Source organism: Drosophila montana, unplaced genomic scaffold, assembly GCF_035044405.1.
Source record: "Drosophila montana isolate Dmon_TW-CO22-7 unplaced genomic scaffold, ASM3504440v1 contig_2496_1, whole genome shotgun sequence".
NCBI lineage: Eukaryota > Metazoa > Arthropoda > Insecta > Diptera > Drosophilidae > Drosophila > Drosophila montana.
The window spans coordinates 82,088-98,351 of NW_026997364.1; the positions used below are offsets into that span (position 1 = coordinate 82,088).

At 41.4% G+C, this 16,264-nt stretch overlaps 2 protein-coding genes across 3 annotated transcripts; both read left to right on the forward strand.

Annotated features, from left to right (window-relative positions):
* Positions 1 to 527: 527 nt before the first annotated feature.
* Positions 528 to 6,609, forward strand: Alp12 (Alkaline phosphatase 12). Its single transcript, XM_064682729.1, has 5 exons — positions 528 to 808; positions 4,503 to 5,491; positions 5,562 to 6,025; positions 6,085 to 6,389; positions 6,449 to 6,609. The coding sequence occupies exons 2-5, from the start codon at positions 4,580 to 4,582 to the stop codon at positions 6,580 to 6,582; spliced, it is 1,815 nt and encodes a 604-aa protein (XP_064538799.1). The 5' UTR covers positions 528 to 808; positions 4,503 to 4,579; the 3' UTR covers positions 6,583 to 6,609.
* A 550-nt stretch (positions 6,610 to 7,159) lies between these two features.
* On the forward strand, positions 7,160 to 15,658 carry Rop (Syntaxin-binding protein Rop). Of its 2 annotated transcripts, none has more exons than XM_064682731.1 (8): positions 7,160 to 7,346; positions 8,870 to 9,052; positions 9,117 to 9,272; positions 9,551 to 9,660; positions 12,294 to 12,813; positions 12,894 to 13,129; positions 13,204 to 13,371; positions 13,438 to 15,658. In XM_064682731.1, exons 1-8 carry the CDS (start codon positions 7,319 to 7,321, stop codon positions 13,843 to 13,845), a joined length of 1,809 nt encoding a protein of 602 aa, XP_064538801.1. In that variant the 5' UTR covers positions 7,160 to 7,318; the 3' UTR covers positions 13,846 to 15,658. The 2 variants fall into 2 exon arrangements, with proteins under 2 accessions (XP_064538801.1, XP_064538802.1); XM_064682732.1 differs by lacking the exon at positions 9,551 to 9,660 and adding an exon at positions 10,303 to 10,406.
* Positions 15,659 to 16,264: the final 606 nt, after the last annotated feature.

The window sequence follows — 16,264 nt, forward strand, 5'->3', positions numbered from 1 at the left end:
CATGTACTCGCATCCGTTCGAAGTGCCTCACAATTTACACGCCTACTATTTGAATTGCTCGCATGGCGCGCGCCACATGCCGTCCGTTCGATAACAGTCGTCGTTCGATAAATGTTATGGCCTGCTCGGCTAACATCGGGCGCCGCGTGCCAATCGATAACAGCTGCTAAACAGCTGTTGGTCAAATGTTAGCGCCGCGAGCGCATGCTCTTGACATCTCACTCGCTCTTTCGCTCTCTCACATTCAATTGCTATGGCAGCAGATGTTTTGTTATTGTTGTTGAACGGACAGCCGCTGTGGCCCATCAACTATTTAATATTGTTTGTGCAATACAACAACAATTAATTAAAGTGAAAAACGCACATCTAAATGGGCAGTTGATAAGTTCTTAACAGTAAATGTTGCTGCCAATTAAGGCAGCATTTGCGCCGCGTTCTGCGGTTAGGGTAGACGAGTGTCGGTGTGCGTTTCGCATAAAACTAGCTTTCTTGTTTTCATTTAGCTTAAACGACTTGCGACTCGCAAAACGCCAGCAACTTTTGCTGCGAACGGACCAATTTGTTTTGTGTTGAGTTTAACATTTCGAAATTATTGTACAAATAAATACAAAATTTTTGTTTTTTAATAACTCGGCAAAGAGCATACAAATATACATACATACGTAGCCATTTGTCACACGATTATAAAAGCAACAAAAAAAAATAATCAAAACTATGAACTGGCAGCCTCGCTGTTGATGTCTTTTAACGGCCAAAGATATAGATTAAATAAAAACGTATATTTGCAAGTGTCTTATGTGTATGTTAGGTAAGTAAACATTGTCTAAGAATTTGCCCATTTTTTTTTTTTGATATTTTTTTATTGTAGTCATTTTTATCTTAATAGTTGAACGCCTTAATTGTTAAATCATTCTATTGTTTTACACTCTGCTCAGCATTTTATGGCTGAGCGGGAGGGGGGAAGAGGGGGGGGGGGGTTACGATAGATAGATTCTCTCAGCGATGCTCTCTCTTCCTGCTCTCAGCTCTGTTCTGTGTTATTTTTTGATATAAATCAATTAGTTGTACCCACTGCCTAAAAATAGTGCACTCAAACCAGACCCATATATATATATGTACATATGTATATGTATTTACGTGTGCCACGCCCACACGCCCGCAATTACAGTAAATTGGCCGAAACAAGTGTTTTATTTACCGTTAGCCAGCCAGGCATATTGAGCCCCAGTTCTGGGTATTGTTTGTTTTTACTTTCAAAGAATATGGCACGTCGGTGAGTTTGGGGGGGGGGGGGGGGGAAGGGGAGGATAAGGTTTGCATGCGTTTCTTTCCGATTTTTGATATCGTGCCAGACACATACATAGTTTACACATTATTTATAAGCCCAGCCGCCCTCAGATTATATCATACATATCTCTGCGGGTAAATAATAGTTGAGTTTTTTCTTTCAACTTATCCGACCTTAAGTTTTTATGCCTGGCTAACTTCATTATAAATCCGTTTTGAATGATCATTTTGTTATTCAAACCCTGATGAAATCTCGCGCCATTCGGTAATTACAAAGGGGGGAGGGCCCCTCCCAGCCCGCCTCCTGCTAATCGTTCGTTCAATCGTGTTGAGAGGCCCGCATATCATCCATCATATAAAACAATGTACGTCAGACAGAATCGAACATTTTGCGATTGTCGTCTAGTATTTTCACTTTCCTTGCCTGGCAAATATGACGCATCTGCGACTTGATACCAATCAAATCATCAGAGACTATCTAGCCCAGCTGATTAATAAACATGCCACACACACACACACACACACACACACACACACACACATATATATATATATATATGTTACCACTTGAGCTATATTCTGCACCACGTTCGGCCAAATTGAAGTGGTCATAAATAGCGTTACGCTATTCACAATCAACCTTATCGAAGGCCCGCTTCGAGCCAATTCGGGCAGCACCTCTTCAGACTGGTCGCACCGCAGATGCCGTACCCAAGTATCTGTCTATCTGACTCGAAGATTTGTTAAAAATAGAACCACAAATTCTCAAAGAACTAACAAAGCATCAAGTAGCTATGAGGAGCTACGGCAATTGACCCTGGTTAAAGTTTTGCAAATGCAAATTACAATCACAATTGATTTCAAATCCCAAACTTTCACTTATTTTTTTCATTTAGCCTGAAAGTTTTATGCAAAAAAACGTTAGCTTTTACTTAAAGATATGGAAATTATTAAAATCATCTCAAATTTAGGTGAACCATATTTGTGGGAACATTCATGTGAACTTTGATACGCAAATATTTTAACATATTTTTTTGTACATAAATAAAGTTTATGTACAAAAAAATGGGATTGAGAGCGACAGCAGATATGTGTCCCTCATTTAAGCACAACTTTTTAAGATAGTCCTCTTATATATACATATATACAGGAATACACAAAATAATATATCAATCAAGTTTCATATAGGCGAAAAATGTGGGAATTACTAAATTTAAAGATCCACAAATTATTGTGTATCAATTATTATAGGTATACAAATATATAACAATATATGTTTATCAATATCGAAGAGCGCAAGGCCTAGGAAGCTAAAACTTTCCCTGTAGTTACCTTATGTGATGAGGGTGCACGTTAAGACCGGCAATGAAACTCTTTTGTTTACCATCCGGTCGGCCTCAAACTCATTTTCGAAGATCTTCGTTCAAATTCATTTGAGGGGTGTTTCGCACTTTTTGGAATATGCATTCCTCCTTGGTGGAAATAGCGGTTAGAGATTTGTTGGGTGATGTTTCGTGTTGGAATATATTTCCCAAGATCAACACGAAAAATCATTTCAGACGTGTTTCACCCTTTTCGCAGAATCCAAGCTTCCTCGGTGGTAATTGCACTGCAAAGATTTTTTGAGATAAGTCTTAAGTTTGCATATATGCATATGTATGTATGACATATATGTAGGATGTTTGTTTTGTATGCAAAAATGCAGGCATGCGTACATGTAAGAATTCATGTCCGGATACCTACATAAATGCACACATACATGCATATATATGTACATACTTCATACATACCTTCATACAAACACGCATACATACATATGTACACATGTACATACATACATATATACACATGTACATATATACATACATACATACATACATACATACATACATACATACCTTCATACAAACACGCACACATACATATATACATACATACATATATACATACATACATACATACACATGTACATACATACATACATACATACATACATATATACATACATACATACATACATATATACATACATGCATACATACATATGTACATATATACATACATACATATATACATATGTACATACATTCATACATACATACATCCATACATACATACATACATACGTACATACATACAAACATACATACATACATACATACGTACATATATACACATGTATGTACATACATACATACAAAAACATCAACATCATATACAACATCAACGAAAAAAAAAAACTACACTACTAGCTAAGCATGAAAAACTGCAGAGCCTACTTGAATTCTTGAGAATCGAGGAGGAGAGCACTTGGCAGAAATTCGTTTTATTTAAATTAGCAGCACAGCGTCAAATAAACCTCGTCTGCGTTTGGAATTAGGAAACAAGCATGCATGCATGCATACATATATACATATGTAAATGCATGCATACACTAACACACACACGCCCACACAAACACGCACACACACACACGCACACACACACACGCCCACATACATACACACACACATTTCTTCTAAAAAGCAATCAGACCGAGTTTTAAGGATTACTCGGTGCATAAAATAAAAAAATTAGAATGTAAAATTTCATCTATTTAAATGAGTTATTTTATGTGATATAGCTAATATACCCTGGTCGTAGAGCAGGAGAGAGAACTCACAATTAGAGTGCCGGAAAAAATTTGAAATAAATTTGTTAAAAGTAATAGAAACTTTAGAATAAAATGCAATATATATGGGCATACATAATAGTGCATATACCTTTCGGGCAAGAGTATAATGAGAGCGAGTTTGTAAAATGAAAAATGTCAGCCAACATGGCAGACGCAGACGGACCGAAAGCACACGGCCCCGCTGCTCGGGAGGCACTCGGTGCCTTAATCGAGACCCGGCCAAAGGGAGCGTACGGAGCAGCTGTCTAGGCGGGAGCGGAGCTATAAGTGGGCAAATGGGTGGGATTTAGTCTATTCACAAATTGAGGCCGTGACGTTGATCGCGCGGCTCGAGTCGTAGCTGGTGTTAAGTGTAATCGAATTTGCCATTTGGGTATTTAATGGATGGTCGAGAGCGAGCGTAGTTGTAATCGTGCTTGGAAGGTGGAGGTGCGGGTTGCTCCGTTTTTATCTCTCTTATCGGAATTTAAAGGGGAGAGAGAGAGAGAGGGGGGGGGGAGTACTTGAGATTGCAGCTGTGTCATATATCTGACTTTTACAGGCCGCATAAAGCTTAATCAGCGCGCACCAATCCGAGCCAGACGTGAGTCAATAGATAGCTAAGATTCAGGCATTGCGATGTCATCCACGGGCACGGACAGCACCAAGCTGGGCGATATGGGCCTAATTGAGGTGCAGCTGGACAGCCTGGACTCGAGTCACAATTTTGCCAATTCGAACGGCGGCACACCCAGAGCCAAAGCCCTTCCGGAGCAACAGCAACAGCAGCAACAACAGCAACAACAGCAGCAACAGCGGCAACAGCAAAAGAATGTGTTCAAATCGAAGGTATTCATCATAGCGGTTAGCTTCTCTGCGGTGCTAATGATTGCCATGTGCATTGGCTTTCTGGTGCACTATGAGTTCGCTGCGGATGTCAGCGACATGGAAACGGTGGCCTATTGGCATGTGACGCTGCCCAAGGAGCAGCAGGAGTGGTACGATCGCGGCATAGATGAGCTCAAGCTGGCACTGAATCGTGAGCTGAATCGCCGTCGGGCCAAGAATGTGGTGCTCTTTGTGGGCGACGGCATGGGTCCGAATACGGTGACCGCGGCGCGCATCTATGGCTTCAAGGAGGAGGGCCTGCTCAGCTGGGAGCGTTTTCCGCACATGGGCCTGCTGAAGACCTACTGTGCGAATAAACAGGTGCCGGACTCCTTTTCAACGGCCACGGCACTCTTTGGCGGCGTCAAGGCCAACTATGAGACGGGCGGCGTTGATGCCGCCGTGCCGCTGGGCAATTGCAGCGCCTCGCTGACGGAGGCCCATCACGTACAGAACATACTCAACTGGGCCCAAGTGGACGGCATGCGCACGGGCTTTGTGACCACCACGCGTGTGACTCATGCCACGCCCGCTGCACTGTACGCCCATGTGCCGGATCGCCGGTGGGAATGCGAGACGCGCATGCCGGCGGAGGCGCAGCAGCAAGGCTGCCAGGACATAGCACGCCAGCTGGTCGAGCAGTCAACGGGCCAACAGATCAATGTGAGTATTCTGGCAAAATCGTTTAATAGCAAAAGATCAAGATAATAATGCAGAGCAACTTATCTGGCAGGTCATCATGGGTGGCGGTCGCCAGATGCTGGTGTCGAACGTGACCGGCACAGCGAATGATCCGGTCGACATGTGGGCGGGTCAAGCCGCGGACGGACGCAATCTCATCAGGGACTGGGCGATGCTCAAGACCGGAAAAGGCCAATCGCATGCTGTGGTCCAAAACAACGGTCAGCTCAGGAATCTCGATACACAAAACGTTGACTATGTGATGGGCATATTTGCCAATGGACATCTCAAGTACGACCATGAGCGGGATGCCAGCGACGCCGGCATGCCCTCTCTAACCAATATGACAATAAAAGCGCTCGAGGTGCTGGGCAACAGCGATAAGGGTTATCTGCTCGTCGTCGAGGCGGGCATGATCGACCAGGCGCACCATCGTGGTCAGGCGCGCAAGGCGCTCAGCGAGGTGCTCGCCCTGAACGAGGCCGTTCAAGCGGTCCAGGCGCATCTGAAAGCCAAGTGAGTACCAACATTTAGAGACGGCTTCAACAATTGCTAATTGCGACACTTACGCACAGGGATCAGCTGGACGAGACGCTGCTGATTGTCACCGCTGACCATTCCCATAGTCTGACCATCAACGGGCATCCGGAACGTGGCGCTGACATATTGGGTCTGGCCGGCAATTCCAAGACCGAGCAAACGCCATACACGACGCTCACATACGGCACCAGCTACCAGGGCTTTCAGGTCGACCCGGAGCGGATGGAACGTCAGAATCCGGCTCTGAGTGATACCACAGACTGGGAATACACACAGCAGGCGGCCATCAACACGGATGAGAATCTGCACGGCGGCTCCGATGTGACGATCCATGCGCGTGGTATGTGTGCAATGGACACCGAATGAGAATATTCAACTAATTACATTTGGTTTTCTTAGGCGCCATGTCCTATCTGTTCCATGGTGTGCACGAGCAGAGCTATGTGGCGCACGTCATTTCCTATGCACTAAGAATTGGACGCTTTCGTGATAGCACAATCGCCGAATCCTTGGCGGAGCTGATGCCTTTATAGATTTAAATATAGCATAATATTATTTTTTTTTTTTGCTCTTATATTATATATTGTGATAAGTTGTTTTGTTTTTTAGTGTTAGGCGCAAATAAAAAGATATGATCGTTAAAAATTACAAATTTGCGCGTTATTTTTGACAGAGCTGCCACATCGTATTTCAAGAGCTGCCAGACAATACAAATTTAGCATTTAAGAGAAAAAGTGTTGATCTTGTATGAGTGGGAGCATGAAGTATGCAAGGAAAATATTATTTTATTTAAATCTATGCGTGTCCTTTATTGTTTAGCACAGTTCTCAAGCGCTCCTTGCCTGACAAGCCACATACACATCTAAGTATCGATACCATTTATACCCATTGCCTTAACTAGACTATCGCAACCATAGCCACATATCGATACGGCAAGCATATCGATGTTTTGTGCCATCCCTGCAAAGCAAAAAGTTTGGAGTTCTTTCATACAAGCTGCAATTATATACAAAAAGAATACGCATCGATTTCCATAAACAATTAAATACTAGCCGCGTTTTCACCGACGTTTGGTGTTGAGTTATTATTTTTTTTTTTCGTTTTGAGTTGCAGTGGTGATACATTTTTCGACATTCATTATTGTTAAAGTATTTGGGTATTGCGTTTGTGCGACGACCGCAAAGAAATATAAATAAAGAAAATTTAAATAGTTTTTTGATTAACAGCCGGGCCAGTTAGTGCCAGTGAAAACAACGAATTCCAGCAAATATGGCGTTAAAAGTTTTGGTCGGCCAGAGTAAGTGCAATGACAAACATTCCAATACGACTTAATTTAACTGCTGCTATTCTGACTAACTCACTCACACACACACAGGGAGACACACACACACACATGTACAGCCCATAGGCAAGGTTGTGATAAAAATGACGCCCCTCTAAGCACACACACACATTTATTTATTTATTTATGTGCGAACCAGTTTAATTGGCATCCACTGATATGCAAAAAATGCTGCATTTACATATTCTTATCAAACAAGCTGCCCCAGCACCACAGCATTCATCGATTTTTCTAAACACACACACACACACACACACACACACACACACACACACACGACAATTACGGCACCCACACTCAACACCCACTGGCAATGCCCACGCGCAACGCTTTTCAGGCGTGGGTGCCTCTGCGGGGGTTGCGGTGACCTTTGCCGCAGGATAAGCATTTATAATGGGGCCCCCTGCCCCTGCCCCCGCACCACCACCTCCACCACCACCTAAACGGTTTCGCGTCGTCGTCTAACAGATTCACTTTGCCTTTTGCTTGACTGCAGCTATCTGGCACCGCTTCGCTATGCAAATGGGAATTGCTTTCAATATGCGCTGATTGACGAGTCAAGCGGGAATAAAATCAATCAGGCAACGCCATTCGCTAAGTGGCTTATTTCATGCACTTTTTCTCACGTTGTTGTTATTATTCTCGCTGCTTGTTTGTACTATTGTTGGGTTTTTAGCTGGTTCTGACTCATCAGGCTTATGAGTAATACTCTTGCCTTTTGCCTCTGGCCAACATTATACACTATAAATATGATAAAACGTTAATTCCACATAATGTAACTACGCATCAGTGCTGCCAACTTTTGGAAGGCAACAAAAAAAAGCTAATTGTAGGGGGGGAAGAGGATTAAAAAAAGCCAAAAAAAGAAAAAGCCAAAGCCAATTCGCTTGGAATAAGTTATTTGTAACTGACAAAAAAAAAGATTTCAGCAATCTTTTTATTTATTTGACTACAGGCATAGCTAATGCAAATGATTTTATATAATAATTTTGTGACTGCCTTCAAGCCTTCAAGCTGTAGGCCTTAGCTCTGGTTAACCCGAGTAGAGTCCGCCAACAATATTTCTTTTCCATGCTAAAATGGCCTGATTCTGCCTGCATTGAAAGACGGAGCAAGAAGGTAGTTAAATGATTCGCCTTATAGATAGATCGCCGGGGTGTAGCCTTTGGAGGCGCCTCTCTCTAATGGACATATCTATGCCAAGGATTATCAAGGTAGCTCAAAGATTAGCTTCCATAAAAGAAGACAGACATCGAGCCGATTGCTATATATACTTAATAATATCGTAGATGTACCCTTTTGGGATTCAATATCCTATCCAAAAGTTATAACTCCCTCTGCCAAATCTCATAAAATCCAGATTTAACGGTAATAAACAAAATGGGTCACACTGTTAAACACACGCATACACAGACAAACACAGACACACACATGCACAGTTATATAAATATTCATGAGCTTGCCTTTCTTTTTTATAGAGATCATGAACGAGGTGGTGAAGTACAAGCCGCCGCCACCGAAGAAAGCGGGCGCTGCAGCTGCTCCAAAGGCAGCCGGCGCAGGTGGCATCGAGTGGCGTGTGCTTGTGGTGGATAAGCTGGGCATGCGCATGGTCTCCGCCTGCACCAAGATGCACGAGATTAGCGCCGAGGGCATAACATGTAAGTGCAATCAACAATAAACATATTTGTATCCATGTCGAATAACATTTGTGCCTTGGCCCAGTGGTGGAGGATATCCACAAGAAGCGCGAGCCGCTGCCCACAATGGATGCCATCTACTTGATAACACCATCGGATGAGTCTGTGCGCTCCCTGATTCGCGACTTTGAGAATCCGGCGCGTCCCATGTACCGTTACGCGCACGTCTTCTTCACCGAGGGTATGTGCCAGCCGTTTGGCCAGGCTTTAAATCTATATATAATATATCTATATATATATATATATCAATTATTTAGTACTTGATGCGCGTGACTGTATGTCTGTATGGTTACTCTGAAACGATAATCATCTAATGCTATTTATGATTTCCATAATTTCCATTTAATTTCTCTATATCGATTTATTTATAATTTTTCCATGAATCCCCTCCTGTTTGTATACGATGCTATGATTATTATATATTATATATATATATATATATATGTGTATGTCGTGTAGCGATACCGCCCCGCATATTCGAAATGCTGCAATCGCACAAAGACATTTGTCGACGCTATGTGCGCACCTGCAAAGAGATCAATATTGCCTTTTTGGCCTATGAAGCACAGGTATATTGAGTGAAAAAGAACAGCTAAAAAAAAAACACTTCTAACTGCCCATTTTACACACTCGTTACTCGTTTGAGTTACTCGCTACTCGCTACTCGCTACTCGTTACTTACTACTAATCACCCTGTGCTGTGCGATCGTGCATTCCGATGCGATTTGTCTCAAAGCGTTTCAGTCTTCAAATGCTTTCACAACTAACTTCAAATGGGTGCAACTTCAACTTTAACTTCAACTGACAAAAAAAACTATTTATCATATTTGAATGCTTCATCATTTTGTTATATGTCCCTTTATATGCCTTTTGTTTCGTCCACATTTGTTTTACTTTCCATTTTATCGCTTTATTTTCGTTTAACGCTTATTCCGTAACTTTGCCGAAAACTTCAACGCTCAATAAGTTTACTTTTCAGCGACCAGATACAAAACGAATGGGCATCGAGTCTTATCAAGTCCAAATATACTTATATTTAGAATGCAAAAGAGAAAAATAACCAATTGCCTCGCACATACATGCTCACATGCATTACAATTACATAATAATACCATTTTATACTATATACTATACATATTTTGTAGCTTTAAAAAAACCAAAAAAAAAGAAAACGAAAGCAACATTTGATGTGCGTATAATTATAATTATAGTTTGCCCGGAGGAATTATTTAACGATTTGTGTAAATCGTGCGCTGCAAGAAAGATCAAAACTCTAAAGGAGATTAATATTGCATTTCTACCATATGAATGCCAGGTGCGCTAAACAAAAACAAAAACCAAAAAACAAAAACCCAAAAAAAAAAAAAACAAAAACCAAAAATCTCTCTCCTGTAACATAGACAAAGCAAATATCCTTTCCGTAAACAGACATCTGTATAGTGCAAGAGCGTTTTATGTTTAAATCCAAACCCGAATCCAAGCTAAGTCTTAGTTAACCTAAGCACAATCTCTCTATCTCTCTCTCTCTCTCTCTCTTTACCGCTCTATTGCCTACTTTCTCTATCTCTCTCTCGCTCTGTTCTCTGTTATTAACTGTTATTTTCATGTTCCATTTCTTTGGGAACATTTTGAAACACTCTTTAAAAGTGTTGTTCAATGCTCAATAGCCAATTTAAGTCCATCCCCCCCTACACACGCACACTTACACACACACACACACACACATTCGCTGTCTCTGTCTAATTCTGTCACTGTCTATGTGTATATATATATATATGTATATGTACTATATGTGTTGTACTTGTTGTTGTAAATACTGACACATCAACTAAAAACTAAACTATCCATCCAATCGTGTCTCTAGGCTCTAGCGCTTGGTCTTGGCCTTAACCAAAAATCACTTTCCAACACTGGCAAGCCAAGCCATGGGCCTGTCTGACACATTTCCGAGCGTTAACTGAACGCCTCCAGTCTCGAATCTCCTTAAGTTTTGTTAAACTTGTTTTGTAGTGTTCAATTTAATGTATGTGAATTGTATACAGAAAAGCAAATCGTGCCTAACCAAACACTAACACATGCGATCATTGTGTATATCAATTATTAAAGCATACCAATTTAACAATAATAACAAATAATAATAACAAGCAAAACGCGAAAGTATTCCATAAGAAAACGCTACTCGCTGAACCAGACACAAAGTGACCAGGCACGTTTAAGCAACACTCGTTCGTTTTGTTGCTTACTCGTTATTCGTCATGTTGTGATGCGGCGAGTACAACTCCAGGGCTCAAAAGTAACACACAAATACCACAGTAACAAATATAATAAAAAACAGCAAAAATGACTGCATAACCTATAAATGTAACAATTTGTCAATTGGTTGCGTGCTCTCTCGCCACTTTCTATGTAAATATGTATCTCATTAGCTCATAAGTTCTCACACAAACAAACACACACAACGCTCTCGCTCTGTCTCTCTCTCTCGCTACAGACGCGCTCTCATTTGGCTAACGTTCTGCATGCCGAGCGCGCTGCATGTCGCTCTCGCTTTAACATGTAACTGTGCTTAACAAGAGACCAGCAAGCAAATGTAGATTTACTCGCTCAATCATATCGAGAAAATATTGTAAAGATCTTAAAGATATATAACCAATGGACTTCGGGAAATCGTTAAAACTTAATACTTAGAAAAAACTTCTCAAGTCAATAGAGCAATTACTGATGATAATAACTACCATTCAACTTGCATATATCAATAATCGATAAACCTAATTATTTATCGATTATTTGATCTCATTTCGATACACAAAGCGCAATGCAAGGCAGAATTTCAAAGGAATTATAAAATGACTCCGCATATCGAACTATTGACTCAAGAATATCTTCAGCACTTTGAACTCCTTTTTATCTTGCAAATATTGAATTTAAAAAACCTATCGATTAATTGTTTTTCTCTGTTATAAGGCAGTGTTGCGAAATGGTTGAAAGTGTGCGTTTCTTTAAACATTTGCTTGCTGTACTGTAAATACTCACACACACACACACACACACACACACAGACATACAAATGTAGTTAGCCTCACGTTCACACACTCGATAACATTCGATAACATTGAAGTCGACAAGTACACCAATTAATAGTGAAATCGTTTTGGTCGTTCTACCCTTGGTCGGGTCGCCTCTTTTGTGTGATGCGTCGCAGGTCTTCTCGCTGGACTCGCCGGACACGTTCCAATGTCTCTACTCGCCGGCATTCGCCTCGATACGCGGCAAGCACATCGAGCGCATTGCCGAGCAGATCGCAACGCTGTGCGCCACGCTGGGCGAGTACCCGAACGTGCGCTATCGCAGCGACTGGGATCGCAACATCGATCTGGCTGCCTCGGTGCAGCAGAAGTTGGATGCCTACAAGGCCGATGAGCCGACAATGGGCGAGGGCCCGGAGAAGGCCCGTTCGCAGCTGTTGATTCTGGATCGCGGCTTTGATTGCGTGTCGCCGTTGCTGCACGAGCTAACGCTCCAGGCGATGGCCTATGATCTGTTGCCCATTGTGAATGATGTGTACCGTTATACGCCCGGTCCCAACCAGCCGGACAAGGAGGTGCTGCTCGACGAGAACGATGACCTGTGGGTGGAGCTGCGTCACGAGCACATTGCCGTTGTCTCCACACAGGTCACACAGAACCTCAAGAAGTTTACCGATTCCAAGCGCATGAGTTCCGGTATGTTCACATCTTCCACACCCTCACCCCAATCACAGGCACAGGCACAGGCACAGCTAATCATGCGTTCCATTACACAGCTGACAAGTCGTCGATGCGCGATCTATCGCAGATGATCAAGAAGATGCCGCAGTATCAGAAGGAGCTGTCCAAGTATTCAACCCATTTGCATCTGGCCGAGGATTGCATGAAATCGTATCAGAACTATGTGGACAAGTTGTGCCGCGTCGAACAGGATCTGGCCATGGGCACTGATGCCGAGGGCGAGAAAATCAAGGATCACATGCGCAACATTGTGCCCATTTTGCTAGATGCGGTACGCGAAATGCCCTTAAAACAAAAAGCCCGATTCCACAGTTAAGACTAACTAGCCGGGTTCCTTTTTTGCAGAACGTGTCCAACTACGATAAGGTGCGCATCATTTCGCTCTATGTGATGATCAAGAACGGCATCTCCGAGGAGAACCTGACCAAGCTGTTTACACACGCACAGCTGTCCACCAAGGATCAGGACATGGTGCGCAATCTCAGCTATCTGGGCATCAATGTCATTGCCGATGTGAGTATGGCCAGGTCAATTCAGGCAGCCGATCCTCTAATTATATTTATGCCATTTCGATTGCAGTCACGAAAGAAGATCTACTCGGTGCCACGCAAGGAGCGCATCACTGAGAGCACCTATCAAATGTCGCGCTGGACGCCAGTCATCAAGGACATTATGGAGGATTGCATTGAGGATAAGCTGGATCAGCGTCATTTCCCGTTCCTCGAGGGACGCGCCCAGAATACCAATTACCATGCACCGACTAGCGCACGCTATGGCCACTGGCACAAGGATAAGGCACAGACGCAGGTTAAGAATGTGCCACGCCTCATCATCTTCATAGTGGGCGGCGTGAGCATGTCGGAAATGCGTTGCGCCTATGAGGTGACCAACTCGGTGCGCAACTGGGAGGTGCTAGTCGGCTCCTCGCACGTTCTCTCGCCCGAAATCTTTCTCAGCGATCTGGGCAGCCTCTCCAAGGAGGATTAGATACAGTGAAGCATCTAGAAATTAAAGCATATAAAACACAACTCAAACACAACTATGCTTACTACATCTAGCCAGCCCTGTAATTTGTTATTCGATATATCTATATCTATATATATACATATGCATATATATATATATATATATATATGTTTGTTGTCGAGTCTTTAGTTTCTAAAAATTGTGTAGGAAGATGCATATGGAGCATCTGTTCATTGATCACCCTACAGTAGACATACATTATGTGCACCTCTTAACTAACTAACCCACAAAACGAAAGAACAATACAACAAAATTATATACTATATACGATATATACATCTATATTAATGTGCAGTCCAATATGTAATGGAAAAGCGTTAACTTACTTCTATGTATAACACCCTATTATCGCACTATATACCCATAATTGTATAATGGATAATATGTGAATTCGTAACCTATGAAATTATACATCCACATATATTTATATATTTTTCAACAATGTATTTATGTGTGTACACAATGTTTACTAATTATTTATGATAGTTCAATGATTATAAACAAATTTAAAAATCAATTATGTACCCTGACAACGTTAACACTTGAATGGAAAGTTAAAGCGAAAACTGTTTGTTGTTTATGTACATCACAATTTGACGAATTAGTAAAATGTAGTTATGCTAAAATTGTAATTCAGTTACATACATATAAATCCAAACACATGTTATATACGTATATTAACTCTGCGAGCAGATTCTTACAAAAAATCCCACTTTTAAAACCCACATAACAGAAAAATGTTAAGCATATGTTAAATGAGTTTTTAGCGGCAAACGTTTATCGATTTATCGAAATGTAATTATAATTACTCAACTTTTAATTCGAACTAGCACCGTAATATAAAACAAACACACACAGCGACTCATCCACACACACACACATAAATAAACTTGGCTCAGATACAACGCAAAGCGCGCCGCCGTGGTGAAACTTGTGATTCAAATTTTGTAGCGTAACGCCCATAAAGAAGAGAAACGAGAAAAAGAATAACCAAAAATGAAGAACTAACATTGAAAAGCAATATTTAAAACTTGCAGTTACAGAATAAATATATATATATATATATATAGTCTTTCAATTGAAACAAATTTTGTGCGCCTTCCACAACTCGAACTACGTGTATTCCAAGTCAAATGCAAAAAAAAAACAAAAAAACAAAAACTTAAACTTAACATTTTTGAAGAAATACTTTTTTGAAATACTTGCAAAAAGCTTTAAATAACATGTTATACATATAAAAATAGCTATAACGAAGGCAATGTTAAACGATAACTATTTATACAATACATATACAAGACATTATATTGATACTTACCAATTACCATATGCATACATATTTATGTATGTATATGCTTACTTATACCAATCCAATACTTAATCCTGCGAATGCGAACGCATTCTTATTGGCAAAGTAGCGACAAATTGCATTTACTCCAGTTCCAGTTCCAGTTCCAGTTCCAATACAACCATACCGCAATGCTACAATATTCATTCGATCCAATAACCGTAGTATCTGTACGTACATACACACGCACGCACACACATGCATGCGTTTGTGTGTGTGTGTGTGTGTGTGTGAATGCAATTTCAAACCAAATGCATTTTTATCATATTTTTCTTTAATGGTTTTGTATAATTAACAAATATTTATTATTCTATAATATCGTTTGAAAGTATTATATGTTTCTCTCTTTCTCTCTCTCTTTTCATTTCACCTATTAATAGTTAACATTTGTTATTATGTAATAAAATCAAAAACTTGATTTATTTTTTATATGCACTTCTTTTTTTCATTGTTCATAAATAATTGTTACATATACAAGAAGAAACAAAAGTAAGACATGTTCTAAAACGTAGCTAAGTAAGTTTAAAAAGAAAACTAACTCTCTTCTACAAATATTTAATACTTATATAAATCAAATATTTACAATTAATACAAAACATATATTTATGCATTAGCTCTAGTTGGCGCCTTGCCCGATTTCCGCACTCTAGTTAGACAATGCTCCAGTTCCAGTTAGATTGTTGTGCAAATCAAATTTGTTGGCTCGTGGTGAATTGCCAAATTACACCACACTGCCAACACACCAAAGCTTGCACTCCAATACGACCGTGTCCGAGCGCGAGAGAGAGCACGCTGCTCAGTCACGCACACACGCGCACGCACACACTTGCGAGCACGCACACACAAACACACACACACACACACACAGTTGGCGCACAACAGCCGAAGATCAAGCCAACCACCCCACCAACCAGGGGGGCAGCGTCGGCCAATTCGCGCCCAAAACTCACCAACATCGAGTCGAGAGGATCACACTGGCGAATTGCCGGCGTTGCTGCGCGCGTGCGTTGGCTGCCTGCTCGTGCGTGCGTGCGT

Excerpts from the sequence above, each read along its gene's own strand:
- Rop (XM_064682731.1), top strand. The coding sequence starts at position 7,319 with ATGGCGTTAAAAGTTTTGGTCGGCCAGA. Across the intron at positions 7,347-8,869 it reads AAAAGTTTTGGTCGGCCAGA|AGATCATGAACGAGGTGGTG; the intron begins GTAAGTGCAATG and ends TCTTTTTTATAG. Across the intron at positions 12,814-12,893 it reads TTCCAAGCGCATGAGTTCCG|CTGACAAGTCGTCGATGCGC; the intron begins GTATGTTCACAT and ends TCCATTACACAG.
- Alp12 (XM_064682729.1), top strand. The coding sequence starts at position 4,580 with ATGTCATCCACGGGCACGGACAGCACCAAGCTGGGCGATATGGGCCTA. Across the intron at positions 5,492-5,561 it reads CAACGGGCCAACAGATCAAT|GTCATCATGGGTGGCGGTCG; the intron begins GTGAGTATTCTG and ends CTTATCTGGCAG. Across the intron at positions 6,390-6,448 it reads TGTGACGATCCATGCGCGTG|GCGCCATGTCCTATCTGTTC; the intron begins GTATGTGTGCAA and ends TGGTTTTCTTAG.